This window comes from Heterodontus francisci, chromosome 11, assembly GCF_036365525.1.
Source record: "Heterodontus francisci isolate sHetFra1 chromosome 11, sHetFra1.hap1, whole genome shotgun sequence".
NCBI classification, from domain to species: Eukaryota; Metazoa; Chordata; class Chondrichthyes; order Heterodontiformes; family Heterodontidae; genus Heterodontus; species Heterodontus francisci.
This window is the reverse complement of record NC_090381.1, coordinates 62,315,502-62,333,967: the sequence shown is the minus strand read 5'-3', so window position 1 is coordinate 62,333,967 and position 18,466 is coordinate 62,315,502. Positions and strand designations below refer to the sequence as shown.

General features: G+C 41.0%; 1 protein-coding gene across 1 annotated transcript in view; it reads left to right on the top strand.

Moving 5' to 3' along the window:
* LOC137374885 (transient receptor potential cation channel subfamily V member 5-like) overlaps positions 1 to 18,466 on the top strand; it is a 177,559-nt gene that overhangs the window by 142,287 nt on the left and 16,806 nt on the right. The window contains exons 11-13 of the mRNA XM_068041462.1: positions 4,273 to 4,438; positions 5,337 to 5,403; positions 11,418 to 11,686. Of these exons, the coding sequence (XP_067897563.1) occupies positions 4,273 to 4,438; positions 5,337 to 5,403; positions 11,418 to 11,686 (502 nt within the window). The remainder of the gene's footprint in view (positions 1 to 4,272; positions 4,439 to 5,336; positions 5,404 to 11,417; positions 11,687 to 18,466) is intronic.

Here is an 18,466-nt window from a genome sequence, read left to right as displayed (position 1 = left end):
ATTGGTTTGGGAAGAAGCTACCTGTTTGGTGAGTATCTGGCAAGTGATTAAGGTCCATTCTAACCCAAACGTTTAAAATAGTAAAGGAACTAGTGGTAAGCTTAACAAAATATATATAACAAAAGGAAAATAAAATAAATAATGAATAAAATAATTAAAACACATTAAGGATGGCAGGTCAGGTGATGTGTCACAGCTGCAGCATGTGGGAGCTCCTGGATGCCAGTGTGATCCAGGGCAAACACGTCTGCAGTAAGTGTTTGGGACTTGAAGAGCTTCGGCTCAGAGTCATTGAACTGGAGTCCGAGGTACAGACACTGCGACACATCCGGGAGGGGGATAGTTACCTGGACATTTTGTACCAGGAGGCGGTCACACCCCTCAGGATAGGGTCCTCTGATTTGGTCAGTGGTCGGGGACAGGAGAGTGTGGCTGCAGCTGAGGCAGGTAAGGGGACCCAGAGGGCAGGAGTGCAGGAGCCTCAGCCTTTGCGATTGTCCAACAGGTTTGAGGTTCTTTCAGCTTGTTTGGATGAGAGTGAGGGCTGCAGGGTGGATGAGTTAACTGACCATGGCACAGTGGTACAGGAAGCCATTCAAATGGAGGGAGAAAAAAGGAATGTAGTGGTAGTAGGGGATGGTATAGTTAGGGGGATTGACACTGTTCTCTGCAGCAAAGAGCGAGAGTCCAGACGGTTGTGTTGCCTGCCTGGTGCCAGGGTTTGGCACATCTGCTCAGGACTGGAGAGGAACTTACAGTGTGAGGGGGAAGATCCAGTCGTCGTGGTCCATGTAGGTACCAATGACATATGCAGGACAAGGAAAGGGATTCTGCACAGTCAGTGTGAGGAACTAGGCACCAAATTAATAAGCAGAACCTCAAAGGTAATAATCTCTGGATTATTAGCTGAGCCACATGCAAATTGGCATAGGGCAAATAAGATGAAAGAAATTAATGCATGGCTCAAAGACTGGTGTGGTAGAAGTGGGTTCCGGTTCGTGGGCCACTGGCACCAGTACTGGGAAAGTGGTGGCTATACCATTGGGACGGTCTACACCTGAACTGTGCAGGGGCCGGTGTTCTAGGGAGCCGCATAACTATGGAAGTAGTGAGGGTTTTAAACTGAATAGTGGGGGCAAGGGATCACATTTGGGAAGATATGGTAAATCAAGGAGTAGAGACAAGGCAAGAGAGAAAGGTATTAATATGGGAAATGATAAACAGACCGTGACAGGAAGGGACTGAGCGTACAAATCTAAGAGTAAATCAACAGATAAGGCTAGAAGTTGCAAAAATAATAAAAGGACAAAACTAAAGGCTCTGTATCTGAATGCACGTATCATTCAAAACAAAACAGATGAACTGAGAGCGCAAATAGAAATAACTATGTACAATCTTATAGCCATTGCAGAGACATGGCTGCAGGACAGCATAGATTGGGACCTGAATATTGAAGGGTACATGGCATTTAGGAAGGACAGGAAGCTAGGAAAAGGTGGAGGAATAGCTCTGTTAAGTAATGATGGTATTAGCGTAATAGAGAGGGAGTAATAAGTAATAAGTTCAGGAGACCAGGAATTAGAAGCAATTTGGGTAGACATGAGAAATCATAAAGGCTAGAAGTCACTTGTGGGAGTGGTGTACAGGCCAGTTAACATTAACCATGCTGTAGGATGGGGTATAAAGGAAGAAATAATGGCAGCTTGTCAGAAAGGTACAGCGATAATTACGGGGGATTTCAACCTATATGTAGACTGGAAAAATCAGATGGGCAGAGTTAGCCTAGATGAGGAGTACATAGAATGTTTTTGGGATAATTTCTTGGTACAATACGTTCTGGAACCAACCAGAGAGCAGGCTATACTCGACCTGGTATTGTGCAACGAGATAGGATTAATTAATGACCTCATTGTTAAGGCGCCCCTGGGCAGGAGCAATTATAATATGATTGAATTTTACATTCAGTTTGAGGGAGAGAAGAGTGAGTCCAGGACTAGTATTTTAAACTTAAATAAGGGCAATTATGAGGGCATGAAAGCAGAGCTATGTAAAGTGAACTGGCAAACCAGGTTAAGGGATAGGTCAATAGAGATGCAGTGGCAGACATTTAAGGGGATATTTCAGAATACACAGAATACATACATTTCAACGAGAAAGAAAAATTCCAAGGGTGGGATCCGCCATCTGTGGTTAATGAAAACAGTTAAAGATAGTATCAAATTTAAAGAAAAAGCCTATAATTGTGCAAAGATGGGAGGTAGGTCAGAAGATTGGGCAGAATATTAAAAACAGCAAAGAATGACTAAAAGATTAATAAGGAAGGTAAAATTGGAGTATGAGAGAAAGCTAGCTAGAAATATAAAGACAGATAGTAAGAGTTTCTATAGATATTTTAAAAAGAAAAGAGTTGAAAAAGTGAGCATTGGTCCTATAGAAAGTGAGTCTGGGGAATTAATAATGGATAATAAGGAGAGGCAGACGAATTGAACAGATATTTTGCATCGGTCCTCACTATTGAGGATACAAGTAACATGCCAGTATTAGCTGTATGTCAGGAAATGGAAGGGAGGGAGGAACTCAAGAAAATTACAATCACCAGGGAAGTGGTACTGAACAAATTGTTGGAGCTGCAGGCTGTCAAGTCCCCGGGTCCTGATGGACTTCATCCTAGGGTGTTAAAAGAAGTGGCTAGTGAGATAGTTGATGGTTTACTTTTACGTCTGCAAAATTCCCTCGATATGGGGAAAGTTTCATTAGATTGGAAAATAGCCAATGTAACTCCTTTATTCAAAAAGGGAGGGAGACAGAAAGCAGGAAACTACAGGCTAGTTAGCTTCACATCTGTCATAGGGAAAATGTTAGAAGCTATTATTAAAGATGTTATAGCAGGGCATTTAGAAAAAAATCAAGGTAATCAGGCAGAGTCAACATGGTTTTGTGAAAGGGAAATCATGTTTAATCAATTTATTGGAGTTCTTTGAAGGAGTTACATGTGCTGTGGATAAAGGGTGGATGTATTGTACTTAGATTTCCAGAAGGCATTTGATAAGGTGCCACATCAAAGGTTATTGCAGAAAATAAAAGCTCATGGTGTAGGGGCTAACATATTGGCATGGATAGATTGGCTAGCTAACAGGAAACAGAGAGTAGGCATAAATGAGTCATTTTCCGGTTGGCAAGATGTAATGAGTGGTGTGGCACAGGGATCTGTGATGGGGCCTCAACTTTTTACAATTTATACAAATGACTTAGATGAAGGGATCGATGGTATGGTTGCTAAATTTGCTGATGACACAAAGATAAGTAGGAATATCATTTGTGAAGAGGACATAAGGAGGCTACTAAGGGATATAGATAGGTTAAGTAAGAGGGCAAAGACCTGGAAAATGGATTATAATATGGGAAAGTGTGAAATAGTCCACTTTGGTAGGAAGAATAAAAAAGAAGCAGATTATCTAAATGATGAGAGATTGTACAGCTCTGAGATGCGGAGCAATCTGGGTGTCCGAGTGCGTGAATCACAAAAGGTTAGTATGCAGGTATAGTACGTAATTAGGAAAGCAAATAGAATGTTATCATTTATCGCAAGGGAAATTGAATACAAAAGTAGGGAGGTTATGCTTCAGCTATATAGGGCATTGGTGAGACCACATCTGGAGAACTGTGTACAGTGCTGGTCTCTTTAGTTAAGTAAGGATGTAAATGCGTTGGAGGCGTTACAAATAAGGTTTACTAGACTAATGCCTGGAACGGCGGGCTGTCTTACGAGGAAAGATTGGACAGGTTCGGCTTATATCCGCTGGAATTTAGAAGAGTAAGAGGCAACTTGATTGAAAGATATAAGATCCTGAGGGGTCTTGACAGGGTGGATGTGGAAAGGTTGTTTCCCCATGTGGGACAATCTCGAACTAGGGGTCACTGTTTAAAAATAAGGGGTCGCCTATTTAAGACAGAGATGAGGAGAAGTTTTTTCTCTCAGTGGGTCATGAGTCTTTGGAATTCTCTTCCTCAAAAGGCAGTGGAAGCAGAATCTTTGAATAGTTTTAAGGCAGAGGTAGATATTTCTTGATAAGAAGAGGGTGGAAGGTTATCGGGGGTAGGTGGAAATGTGGAGTAATTCGTTCAGTTATGATCTTATTGAATGGCAGAGCAGCTTGAAGGGCTGAGTGTCCTACTCCTGCTCTTAATTCGTATGTTGGTATGTTTGTTCGTATAAGACTTTTTCTCTTTCTACCATAACTTAAGAAATTGTTTTCTAATTCTGATTTCCAGGATTGTTTATGCTTGCTTTGTTCTAATCACCATGATACTAAGAGTTTTGAACCATGAATGGGAAACAGTTATAATGGCGTATGCTCTGATAAGTGCCTGGTGTAATGTCCTTTACTTTGCACGTGGATTCAAGTTACTTGGTCCCTTGTGTATCATGATACAAAAGGTTGGTAGTTTATTTTCTTAATATGTCATTCATCCAAAAATCAACTTGAACATTCTAATTATAAGCATGGTGTCCCTTTTTAAGGGTCCTGTGTTTCTTTTTATTTGAAGATTGCATGAATATTCGTGTGGTTGATCATCTGTCACTCCAGAAGGAAACACTGACTTACTCATTTACAAGTTAGTTTTTTGGCTTTGACATTTGTTATATGTGCCCAATTTTCGTAACTAATTTTTTCAACAACTTATTGATTTTCATAACCTGTTTTTGTAATTTCAAACTGGACACCACCATTGTTTGGGAGGCGAAGGGCCAAAAAAAAAGTAATGTTTTTCTAAACATTTTTGTACTACGACATTCCTACTTTCATCTTTGTTGTTGTACCTCCTTAAAATAATGGTGCAAGAAGGAACAAAAGTAATGTGTATTTTAAAGCAAAAGATCATGATCTCTCAGGAGCTGAGCTCAGAAAAGAAATCCAACTGATGGAATGAAAGTCTCTCTGTGTGGGCTGTAAGGTTCCTGCAAGAAATTAATTCGATTAGTCTCAACTTACCGTCTAGTTTTTGGGCCCAAACTCGCGTTGTGGTGTCTGTAGTTAGCAGCCCTGCAGAACATGAATGGCAGACCAGTAGGTTTAACATGATATTTTATATGCACATGGCAATTAGCTGATGTAAGGAAAGTAAGTGGAGTCAAAATCTCTAAAATAGTAAAATCTATGGTAAGATCAGTCTTTCCTTAAACAAAAAAATGGAGTTGATATTATCAGAGTTTATTTGCAGTATATTTGATTCTACTTTTGGATGCTTTCAAATTTACTATCATCGGTTCACGATATCATAATCCATTTGTCAGTAATGAAACCAATATACTATTTTCTCTTTTCTCTATTTAGATGATCTTTGGTGACCTCATGAGGTTTTGTTACGTTCTGATAATTGTCATTATTGGATTTGGTGCAGGTAGGTAAAACATACAATGTATTGGTAGAAATAAAGCACGGCAACTCGGAATTAAAAACGGAAAATGCTGGGAATGCACAGCAGGTCCATCAACATTTGTGAAAAGAAAGGATACATTAACGTTTTGGGAGCCAATCCTTTATTAAAATAGAAAACTGGCAAATAACACTGATCAAAATAAAATGGAGAGCGTAAAGGAGAGAAATAACAAGTTGAATAGATTTAATTGTAAAGCTGGAAGCTAATGCAGTAAGTATGATCATTTTAGCGAGGCAATGAACATAAGAACATAAGGAAATAAGAAATAGGAGCAGGATAAGGCTATTTAGCCCCTCAAGCCTGCCCTGCCATTCAATAAGATTTTGGCTGATCTGTCGCAGGCCTCATCTCTTTTGGGCATGCTCCGCATAACCCTTGACTCCCTGAGATTTCAAAAATCTATCTACCTCCTCCTGAAATACATTTAGTGATCTACCCTCCACAGCTCTCTGAGGTAGAGAATTTGAGAGGTTTACCACCCGCTGAGAGAAGAAATTCCTTCGCATCTCAGTTTTAAATGTGTGACCCCTTATTCTGTAACTATGTCTCCTAGTTCGAGATTCCCCCACCAGTGGAAACATATTCTCAACATCTGCCCTGTCAAGCCCCCTTAGAATCTTATATGTTTCAATAAGATCACCTCTCATTCTTCTAATCTCCAATGAATAAAGGCCTAACCTGTTCAGCCATTCTTGATAAGCCAACCCCTTCATCCCAGGAATCAGCCTAGTTAACCTCTTCTGAACTGCCTCCAATGCTAGTATATCCTTCCTTAAATACAGGGACCAAAACTGTACGCAGTACTCCAGGTGTGGCCTCACCAACACCCTGTACAGTTGTAATAAGACTTCCCTATTTTTAAACTCTAACCCCCTAGCAATAAAGGCCAAAATTCCATTTGCCTTCCTAATTATTTGCTGCACCTGCATGCTAACATTTTGTGTTTCATGTACAAGAACACCCAGATCCCTCTGTACTTCAGTATTTTTTAATCTTTCTTCATCTAAATTATAATCTGCCTTTTTAGTCTTCCTACCAAAGTGGATGACCTCACACTTTCCCACATTGAACACCATCTGCCAAGTTTTTGCCCACTACTTAACCTATCTATATCCCTTTGCAGATGCTCTGTGTCCTCATCACAACATGCCTTCCCACCTATTTTTGTATCATCAGCAAATTTAGATACACTACACTCTGTCCCTTCCTCCAAGTCATTAATATAGATAGTTAGTAGTTGAGGCCCTAGGACCTGTCCTTGTGGCACCCCATTAGTTATGGCTTTCCAACCTGGAAAAGACCCATTAATCCCGACTCTCTGCCTTCTGTGTGTTAGCCAATCCTCAATCCATTCCAACACATTACCCACAATCCCCTGAGCTCTTATTTTGTGCAATAACCTTTTATATGGCACCTTATCGAATGCCTTCTGAAAATCCAAATACACTACATCTACTGGTTTCCCTTTATCCACTCTGCTTGTTATATCCTCAAAGAACTCTAACAAATTTGTCAGACATAATTTCCCTTTCATAAAACCATGTTGACTCTGTTTGATTGCATTATGTTTTTCTAAATGTCGTGCTAGTTCTTCCTTAATAATGGACTCTAGCATTTTCCCAATGACAGATGTTAAGCTAACTGATCTATAGTTTCCTGCTTTCTGTCTCCCTCCTTTCTTGAATAGGGGCGTCGCATTAGCAGTTTTCCAATCCGCTGGTACCCTACCGCAATCCAGTGAGTTTTGGTACATTATGACCAATGCCTTCACTATCTCTGCAGCCACTTCTTTTAAAACCTTTGGATGCAGGCCATCAGGTCCTGGCGACTTGTCTGCCTTTTGTCCCACTAGATTGTCAAGCACCTTTTCCATCGTGATAGAGATTGTTACAAGTTCCTCTCTCCCATTTACACCTTGCTCATCTATTATTGTTGGGATGTTTATAATGTCCTCCACTGTAAAGACTGATGCAAAATATTGGTTTAAATTATCTGCCATTTCCCTGTTCCCTGTTGTTAATTCCCCAGTCTCATCCTCTAAGGGTCCCACACTTACTTTAGCTACTCTCTTCCTTTTTATATACCCATAGAAGCTCTTACTGTTTGTTTTTCTATTTCTTGCCAATTTATTCTCAATCAATTTTCTCCCTCTTTATTAGTTTTTTAGTTGCTGGTTCCTAAAAAATTCCCAATCCTCTGGCCTACCACTAGCTTTCGCCACTTTGCATGCCTTTGTTTTTGATTTGATACTCTCCTTAACTTCCTTTGTTATCCACGTGTGGTTCATCATTCTCATCGAGTCCTTCCTTCTGACCAGAATAAATGTTTGCTGAGTGTTATGAAATACCTGCTTAAAAGTCTGCCACTGCTCATCTACTGACTTTCCCTTTAGTCTATTTTTCCAGCCCGCTTTAGACAACTCTTTCAACATACCTCTGTAATTGCCCTTGTTTAAGTTGAAGACACTGATTTGAGACCCGAGTTGCTCACCCTCAAACTGAATTTGAAATTCTACCATGTTATTATCGCTTCCCCCTGGAGGATCCTTAACTACGAGATCTCTTATTAATCCCACCTCATTACACATTAATAAATCTAAAATAGCCTGTCCCCGGGTAAGTTCTGCAATGTATTGTTCTAAGAAACAATCCCTGATGCTCTCTACAAATTCGTCTTCCATGCTACCCTTGCCAATTTGATTTGTCCAGTCTATATGCAGATTAAAATCATCCATGATAATTGCAGAGCCCTTCTTACACACCTCCATTATTTCCTGATTAATACCTTGTCCTACAGAGAGGCAACTCCTCGGGGGCCTATAGACCACTCCCAATCGTGATTTCTTTCCCTTGCTCTTCCTTATTTCCACCCAAACTGATTCTACATCATGATCTGTTACACCTTTATCATTATTCACAACTGCATCTGAAAGGACAGTAAAAGAACAAAAAGTGAGAAAATAATTAATGGGATAACTGTAAATGCTGGGTATCTGAAGTAAAAAAACAGAAACTGAAGTTGCATGGACATTATTCCCCTTCCAATCTGGAACCTGCTGCCCGCAAGTCAGTCTCACGATCCATGCTGCTATATTTGACCGCTTTCAGCTTTACAGGGTTACATATTCAAATTATTGCCTCTCTCAGTGCCTCCCTTTTTTATTTTCAGTGTAAATCAGTGCCTGGCAAGCTGATGTAAAAATTATGACTGAGGAGATAGCTCGGGTAAAGTCAAGGTACATTCCCGTGAGGGAAAAAGGTAGGGCAAACAGATCCAGAGCTCCCTGGATGACGAAGGAAATAGAGAATAAAATGAAGCAGAAAACAATTACATATGGCAGATGTCAGATGGATAATACAATTGAGAACCAGGCTGAATATAGAAGGTTCAGAGGCGAAGTTTAAAAACAAATAAGAAAAGCAAGAGCAAGTATGAGAAGAGACTTGCAGCTAACATAAAAGGGAATCGAAAACTCTTCTTTAGCACATATATAGTAAAAGGGTGGTAAAAGGAAGAGTGGGGCCGATTAGGGGCCTAATGGGGGATTTACACATGGATGCAGACGGCATGGCTGAGGTACTAAGTGAGTACTTTGCATCTTTCTTTAACAAGGAAGAGGATGCTGCACAAGTCATGGTGAAAGAGGAGATAGTTGAGACACTGGTTGGACAAAAAATTGATAAAGAGAAGGTATTAGATAGGCTGGCTGTGCTTAAAGTTGATAAGTCACCAGGATCAGATGGGATGCATCCAAGAATACAGAGAGAAGCAAGGATGGAAATTGTAGAGGCACTGGCCATAATCTTCCAATCCTCCTTAGGTTCAGGTGTGGTGCCAGAATTGCAAATGTTTATACCCTTGTTCAAAAAATGGTGTAAGGACAAGCCCAGCAACTACAGGCCTGTCAGTTTAACCTCAGTGGTGGGAAAGCTTTTAGAAATGATAATTCAGCATAAAATTAACAGTCACTTACATAAACATAGATTAATTAAGGAAAGCTAGCATGGATTTGTTAAGGGTAAATTGTGTTTAACCCATGGATTAAACGGAACAGTAGCTGCATGGATATGAAATTGGCTGAGCGACAAGAAACAGAGAATAATTGTAAACTGTTGCTTTTTGGACTGGCGGAAGGTACATAGTGTGATTCCTCAGGGGTTGGTGTTGGGACGACTGCTTTTCTTGATATATATTAATGACCTTGGTGTACAGGGCACAATTTAAAAATTTGCAGATGATACAGAACTTGGAAGTATTGTATTGTAAACTGTGAGGAGGATAGTGATAAACCTCAAGAGGGCATAGACAGGCTGGTGGAATGGGTGGACAAGTGGCAGATTAAATTAATGCAGAAAAATGTGAAGTGATTAATTTTGGTAGGAAGAACAAGGAGAGACAATATAAATTAGAGTACAGTTCTAATGGGGGGTGGGTGCAGCAACAGAGGGATCTGGGGGTATATGTGCACACATCATTGAAGGTCTCAGGACAGGTTGAAACTCATTTCAAATTGCATGTTTGTATTTCGTTAACAAGCCATGAATTATGGAGAAACATGGTATTATCCAGTTTTCATTTAAAATACATACATTTTATAAAAGAAAATACCCTAAAATTATTTAGAGAATGGTACTCCATTGTTCACTTTAGTAATACATTAGGCATAGTTGCCTCAATGGTTCTGCATTTCAAAGGGAACAGGTTCTTTGAAAATACTGCAGTCCTCTGATAATAACAGTTAATAAAACATATGGAATCCTGGGCTTTATAAATAGGGTCATAGAATACAAAAACAGTGAAGTTATGATAAAACTGTATAAAACACTGGTTCAGTCCCAACTGGAGTACTGTGTCTAGTTCTGGCACCACACTTTCGGAAGGATGTTAAGGCATTAGAGAGGGTGCAGAAAAGATTCATAAGAATGGTTCCAGGGATGAAGATAGGTTGGAGAAATTGGGTCTGTTCACCTGGAGAAGAGATTAAGAGGAGATTTGATAGAGGTTCAGGTGTGGTATTCAAAATCATAGGGGTCTGGACAGAGTAGCGAGGGAGAAACTGTTCCCATTGCCGAAGGAGCCAGAACCAGAGGACACAGATTTAAGGTGATAGGCAAATGAAGCAACAACAACAAGAGGAAGAATGGTTAGGATCTGGAATGCACTGCCCAAAAGTTTGGTGGAGGCAGATTCAATTGAGGCCTTCAAAAGAGAACTGGGTAATTATCTGATGAGAAAAAAATCAGGGCTACGGGGAAAGGCAGGGGAGTGAAACTAGGTGAATTACTCTTGTAGAGAACCAACATGGACGTGATGGGCCAAATGGCCTCTTTATGTGCTGTAACCATTCTGTGATTCTATGATTTTTCAAAATAACTGAGAATATTTTCAGAACACTAACTCTGATATAGGTGAGACAGACCACACCTAAACAATGCACAGTGAAATTTGAGAGGAACACTGAGGTAGCTATTGAAAATAATAAGTGTGGGGTAGACAGGGATGAAACTGGATCCAAGACAAGAATCATGGCAGTACAGAAGATAGTAAATGGGTGACTTGTGTAAACTTACCCACTATACACAGCGGACAGTCAAACTATCTGAATGAATCTGCATGAAGTCTCCATCAACTGTTCGCATTTTTCTTGGTCTCCTTGCATAGGAGGCTGAGGTAGCCATGAATGGAGAGTTGAAGAAAAGATGTGCTGGCGGCCCCCAACAGCAGCTTTCAGTCAGGGATTTTCTGGCCCAATGGATTCAAGTTGGTGCCTGCTGCAGAAGTACAAATGAGGAAACTCCTCCCCCTGACGCTGGAAAGTCCGGGAGCAGAGGTTCCCAGTGGGCATATCAAAGCACTTAATGACAGATTCATGGATTTTCTGTCCCACTGTGTATTTCCAGCATTTTCTCTATTTCATGAATTCTGTTCATTTTTTTTTATCTTTTAATGATTTCTTTATTTTTGAAACATCATAGGTTTCGATGTTCACTTTCAAGCCTTGGATCCAAATACTTATTTGTACTTCAGGGATTTTACCATCACTATTTTCACATTATTTCAGCTGATGATGGGTCTCACTGAACTTCCAGGACCACCTGACATCAAGATCCCTGACATTATCATTGTCCTTTATATGGTGTACATGTGTTTTGGCTTTGTTCTTCTGCTGAATCTTTTCATTGCTTTAATGGGTGATACCCATTATCGAGTCGTTAGTGAACGAAAGTCACTGTGGAAAGCTCAGGTAGTGAATACTTTACTCTTCTTTGTAAATAATTTTGTTTTACCGTTAGTTTTTAGTGCTATTTAAGTATTTTTTCTTCTTGTGTAAACACATGCATTCAAAATAAGATTAACTGTGGCAAGTAAATTTAGGACTATTGTCAGAAAATTCTCCCTCATGCAAAGAATGATCAATGTATGGAATAGATTTCCAGCAAGGGTCAAGGAGGCAAACAGCCTGTTGTCTTTTAATAAACAATTGGATGCTCTAATGGGAGAACTTATGGATGAATTTGCTGAATGGCTATCCTCATGCATAATTATCTTGTGAGCTTGTCATTCAGACTGTCTCAAAATTTGACAAATACATTCAAAATAAATATTGATGGTTTCATACCAATTATGATCAGGAATAGTACAACCTCCCTATTAAGACAGCATTTCAATGAGATACATGTGGAATGAATACATAGACTCTCAATGATATTTTCTAATACTTCCTGTGAAATAATGGTTCGAGACCATGCATTCGGATGTTATTTTTTATTTAACATTTCCTAGCCGTAGCTCAATAAGCCAAATAGTGAGATTCTGTTCATATTGATGCAATCACTTCAGTTCCAAGTTCCTAAAACAACCCATGGCAAGTCTTCATCTGGTTAATTGTTGTCTTTCTGCTGAAAAATTTGTTGTTTGTGCCACCTTTCATGAAAAGTTTTGAAACAGCTGGCTGCAAGAACAATAGGGTACATTGTGCCCTGAGAGCTGAACAAGAATGCGATGCACTAACTATACATACCAGTTACTACTAATGCAAACAGCACATAATATCTGTGCTGCCTGCTAATTACAATGATTTGTGCTTGTAGCTATGCTATCTATTGGCTCAACGCCTATCAGGAGTCCTTTTAAATAGGGAGGAGCATTCTGGCTGTAGAGATGTAAAAATAATTCAATGAGCAAATGGCTGAAGCAGGAAAATGTGGGCAGCAAGGTTCTCTTATGCTGTACTTGCAGCATTGGTGCAAGCAATGGTGAGGAGGAGAAGGACAGCCTTTCCCCCCATGGAGCAGGAAACTCTCCAGACTTCTACTCAGGAAGCAGCAGAAAGAGATCGTGATGCCAGAAACATTGCACCTAAAACATAGCTGCAATGCAGGAAGAAATTCAATGATTTAACTGGAGTTCTTAAGGTAAAATCTACTAAAATACTTTCTGATCACACTAGTACCACTCACCATATCATTAATTACAAAACTCATAGCACTCAGAACACTGCCCTCCTCCCACTATTCTGCACTGTCCTGCAATCATGGCACCATACCTGACTAAACATTCTTCTCCTTATGTGCACACAGTCACTATTACTATAACTCTCACTTACCCATTACTGCCATCACATACACACACAAATGCACAAAGAGTCAGCAATTCCACTTTGCCATCTCCAAACACCTCAGAACAACCTCACTAACACATTCTTTCTTGTAGGAGAAGTTCACACACAATTCAAGGCAATAAGCTGCCACTAAAGGGAGAAGAGCCCATTTGCACAGCCACTTACCCCCATGAAGTGAGCATCCTGACAGTCATGGAAGGGGCAGACCAGAGTCCATGGCCACTGATGACGCTGGAGGAGATGTCGCATAGGATTTCTTTATACCGAATCCTTTTCGTCCCTTTCTACTGATTTCAGCACCCATTTTTTTTTTCTCAGTGGTCTCCCTCACAACGCAAGCAACCCTGGTCCATTTCTTTCATTCAGTCACCACTATTACAACCCTTATTTACCCATTGAGGGCTCATATACCTCAAGTCATGATGCCTGAGCGTTAGCAACAGGCAGAACAGGAAGGTGAGATGCTCCAAATGATAACAACCAGGAACGGCATTATCGAAGACAGATACAGGCACGTCATTGCATCCTCAAGACAAGGACAAATTACCTAGAAATGTCAGAGAGGCAATGCCAGACACCCTTAAGGATGTCACGTGAAATGGTCACAGAAATTTGTAGGATCCTGTGGCATGACCTGCAGCCATTTGGCTTTGGTGGGAATCGCATGCTAGTTGCCCTCAAAGTGACTGCTGCACTCTTTTTTGCTAGCTGCTCCTTCCAGGGATCTGCGGGCGACATGTGTGACATATCACGACCCATAGGTGCATAAAAGAGTTGACCAATGCCCTTTTTCGACTTACCAATGATTTCATCTACTTACCTGTAGATGAGGACAGCCAGGCAGCAAGGTCTGCACATTTCGGTGCCTTCGCTGGGTTCCTGAGAGTGCAAGGAGTAATCGACTGCACTCACGTGGCCATTAGAGCTCCATGGGACTAGCCTGCTGTATTTGTCAATTACAAAGACTTCCACTGGTGAAACATGAACTGGTTTGCGACCACAGGAAAAGAATCATGCATGTTTGTGCACGTTTCCCAGGGAGCTGTCATGACTACCTGTTTTGAGGAGCTCCCAACTGCCAGCAGTTTTCAAGGAACCAGCCGAAGTGGACTGATGGATATTGGGTGACAGGGATTACCCACTTTGTACATGGCTGATGACACCAGTACGTCATCCCCAAAGCGCTGCTGAAGAGAGGTACAATGCTGCACAGGCATCCACCAGAGTCATCAATGAACACACCATTGGCATGCTGAAAATGCGATCCAGTTGCCTTGACTGTTCTGGAAAGGCTAATCAGTACATGCCAGAGACAGTGTCATGAATAATTGTTTGCTTGTGCCTTGCACAACCTTGCAATTAGATGTGGCAACATTCTGCAGGCGGAGGAACAGGCCTCCTCAGATATGGATGATTATGAAGAGGGGAACAAAAATGATAACTATGCCATCATCGATGTGAGGGTCATGGAGAGACATGCAAGGGACTTCAGGAAGAACCTACTTTCTGCACGTTTCAGCCAATAATAAGTCACATCATCAAGAAACATTGGGAGGAGAAACATAACAATTTGCCACAGAAATTCATTTTGCATGAGGTCTTATTCATCTCTGCAATCTTAAAATGGTGCTGCACTTCCATGTGATTGGCATTTGAAATCGTCCATGGGCTACAATGAATGTCACTACACTGCAAGGAATGTTCAATTATAACTGCAGAAAACAAAAGTAAGGCGTGACAGTATTGGAAAAAATTATTAATCATCAATAGGAAAACAGCCATCATTGAAGACTGAAGCCTCAAATTTAAATGAGAAATTGACACTGGGCATTTTCTGAGATGCTTTGCAAACATCATTGCATTCCTCTCATAGGCCTCCAAAAAACATCTTTGTAGGGATATACAAGCTATCCAGTGGGGAGCAGCTATAGTTAGTTAACTAAGGAAACTAGCTTGAACTGTTTTTTCTGTACCTGGGGCTCAGCTAGTCTCTTCAGTTTCAGAACATATAAATACAGTCATCTCAGTGTGACTTAGCACTGAGTGCGACTTGAACAGAGTGCTGGGAGTTCGTGAGTTGAGGGAGTTGGGTGAGGAGGGGAAGGAGATGCTCCTTGGCTTTTTATAACCTTTTCACTCTGTACGATTTGGTTCTTACTCTACTACAGGGGAAGAAGCTAGCTGTTTGGTGAGCATCTGGTAAGTGGTTAAGGTCTATTCTATTCCGAAGGTTTAAAATAGTACAGGAACTGATGGTAAGGTTAATAAAATATCTAAAAAAGGAAAATAAATAATTGAATAAAATAATTAAGTTGTTAATTAAAACATATTGAGGATGGCAGGAGAGGTGATGTGTCACAGCTGGAGCATGTGGGAGCTCCTAGATGCCAGTGTGATCCAGGTCAAACACATCGGCAGTAAGTGTTTGCAGCTCAAGGAGCTTCGGCGCAGAGTCATTAAGCTGCAGACACTGACACATCAAATAGGGGGAAAGTTACATGGTCATTTTGCACCAGGAGGCGGTCACACCCCTTAGAATAGGATCTTCCGATTTGGTCAGTTGTCAGGGACAGGAGAGTGTGGCTGCAGCTGAGACAGATAATGGGACCCAGAGGGCAGGAATGCAGGAGCCTCAGCCTTTGCGATTGTCCAACAGGTTTGAGGTTCTTTCAGCTTGTTTGGATGGGAGTAGGGGCTGCAGGGTGGATGAGCAACCTGACCATGAAACCATGGTACAGGAAGCCATTCAAGAGGGGGGAGCAAAAAGGAAAGTAGTGGTAGTAGGGGACGGTATAGTGAGGGGGATTGATACTTTTCTCTGCAACAAAGAGCAAGAGTCCAGATGGCTGTTTTGCCTACCCAGTGCCAGGCTTCAGGACATCTACTCAGGGCTGGAGAGAAACTTACAGTGTGAGGGGGAGGATCCAGTTGTCATGGTCCACGTAGGTACCATCAACATAGGCAGGACAAGGAATGAGGTTCTGCATAGTCGGGGCACCAAATTAAGAAGCAGACCTCAAAGGTAATAATCTCTGGATTATTAGCTGAGCCACCTGCAAATTGGCATAGGGCAAATAAGATTTGAGAAATGAATACGTGGCTCAAAGACTGGTGTGGTAGAAGTGGGTTCCAGTTTGTGGGACACTGGCACCAGTACTGGGGAAAGTGGTGGCTCTACCGTTGGGGCAGTCGACACCTGAACCATGCTGGGACTGGTGTTCTAGCGAGCCACATAAATAGGGAGGTAGAGAGGGTTTAAAACTAAATAGTGGGGGCAAGGGATCAAATTTGGGAAGATGTGGTGAATCAGAGTGGAGACAAGGCAAGAGAGGAAGGTATTAATATGGGAAATGATAAACAGACCGTGACAGGAAGGGATAGAGAGTACAAATTTAAGAGTAAATCAACAATCAAGGCTAGACGTTACTCAAATAACAGGCACGTAACATTCGAAACAAAACAGATGAACTGATCGCACAAATAGAAATAAAAATGTACAATCTGATAGCCATTACAGAGACATAGCTGCAAGATGACATAGATTGGGTCCTGAATATTGAAGGGTACATGACATTTGGGAAGGACAGGGAGCTAGGAAAAGGTGGTGGGGTGGTTCTGTTAATTAATGATGTTATTAGCACATTAGAGGAAGTTCAGGATGTAGAAGCGGTTTGGGTAGAGATGAGAAATGATAAAGGCAAGAAGTCATTCATGGGGAGTGGTGTACAGGCCCACAAACAGTAACAATGTGGTAGGACAGAGTATACTGGAAAAATAATGGGAGTTTGTCGGAAAGGTATGACGATAATCATGGGGCATTTTAATTACATATAGATTGGAAAAATCAGATGGGCAAAGGTAACCTAGATGAGACGTTCATAGAATGTTTTCAGGATAGTTTCTTAGAACCGCACATTCTGGAACCAACCAGAGAGCAGGCTAAACTAGACCCGGTATTGTGCAATGAGATAGGATTAATTAATGACCTCATAGTGAAGTCTAGGTAGCCTACCCCTAGGTAGCAGCGATCATAATATGATTGAATTCTACATTCAGTTTGAGAGAGATTAGAATGGGTCCAAGACTAGTATTTTAAACTTAAATAAGGCAATTATGAGGGCATGAAAGCAGAGCTAGCTAAAGTGAACTGGCAAATTAGGTTAAGGGATAGCTCAATAGAGATGTAGTGGCAGACATTTAAGGGGATATTTCAGAATACACAGAATAGATACATTCCAACGAGAAAGAAAAATTCCAAGGGAGGACCCACTATGCGTGATTAACTAAAAAAGTTAAAGGTAGTATCAAACTTAAAGAAAAAGCATATAATTGCGCAAAGATGGGTGGCAGGTCAGACGATTGGATAGAATATAAAGAACAGCAAAGAATAACTAAAAGATTGAAATTAGAGTACAAGAGAAAGCTTGCTAGGAATATAAAAACAGATAGTAAGAGTTTCTATAGATATTTAAAAAAGAAAAGAGTTAACAAAGCGAGTGTTGGTCCTATAGAAAGTGAGTCTGGGGAATTAGTTATGGAGTACTGTGTATAGTATTGGTCTCTTTATTTAAGGAAGAATTTAAGTGTGTTGGAAACAGTTCAGAGAAGGTCTACTAATCCCTGGAATGTGTGGTTTGTCTTATGAGGAAAGGTTGGACAGGCTGGACTTGCATCTGCTGGAATTTAGGAGAGTAAGAGGCGACTTGATTGAATCATATAAAGATCCGGAGGGGCCTTGACAGGGTTGATGTAGAAAGGATGTTTCCCCTTGTGGGAGAATCTAGGACTAGGGGTCACTATTTAAGAATAAGGTGTCACCCATTTAAGACACAGATGAGGAGAATTTTTTTTCTCTCAGAGGGTTGAGTCTTTGGAACTCTCTTGCTCAAAAGGCAGTGGAAGCAGATTCTTTGAATATTTTTAAAGCAGAGGTGGATAGATTCTTGATGAGCAAGGGGGTGAAAAGTTATCAGGGGTCAAGATTACAGTCAGATCAGCCATGATCTTATTGAATTGCAGAGCAGGCTCGAGGGGCCGAGTGGCCTACTGCTAATCTTAATTTGTATGTTTGTATGTACGTCCTTCTGAAACCGTGTAATTCATTATTTAGAATGGTTCCAATTTCAACTAAAATAAAAATATATCAAACTTTTCCATTCTCACAATACGTACATCACTTGTGCCACCTTCATGCTCAAAACTGTTTCAATTTCCTTTTTCTCCCACTACATCTAGGTGTTATCCTGATATTAGCAGTTAAGGTGGAGGCAGTCTGCTCAGTCCGCTGCCCCATTGCCTGGAATGACTGTAGTGGGTGTTCTCTGGAGGAGCAGGGCCTTGATGGCTCCGTCCTACTGGGAGTCTGCAGAAATGGTGCTTGAGTATCCCCCGTGTGCTTGGCTG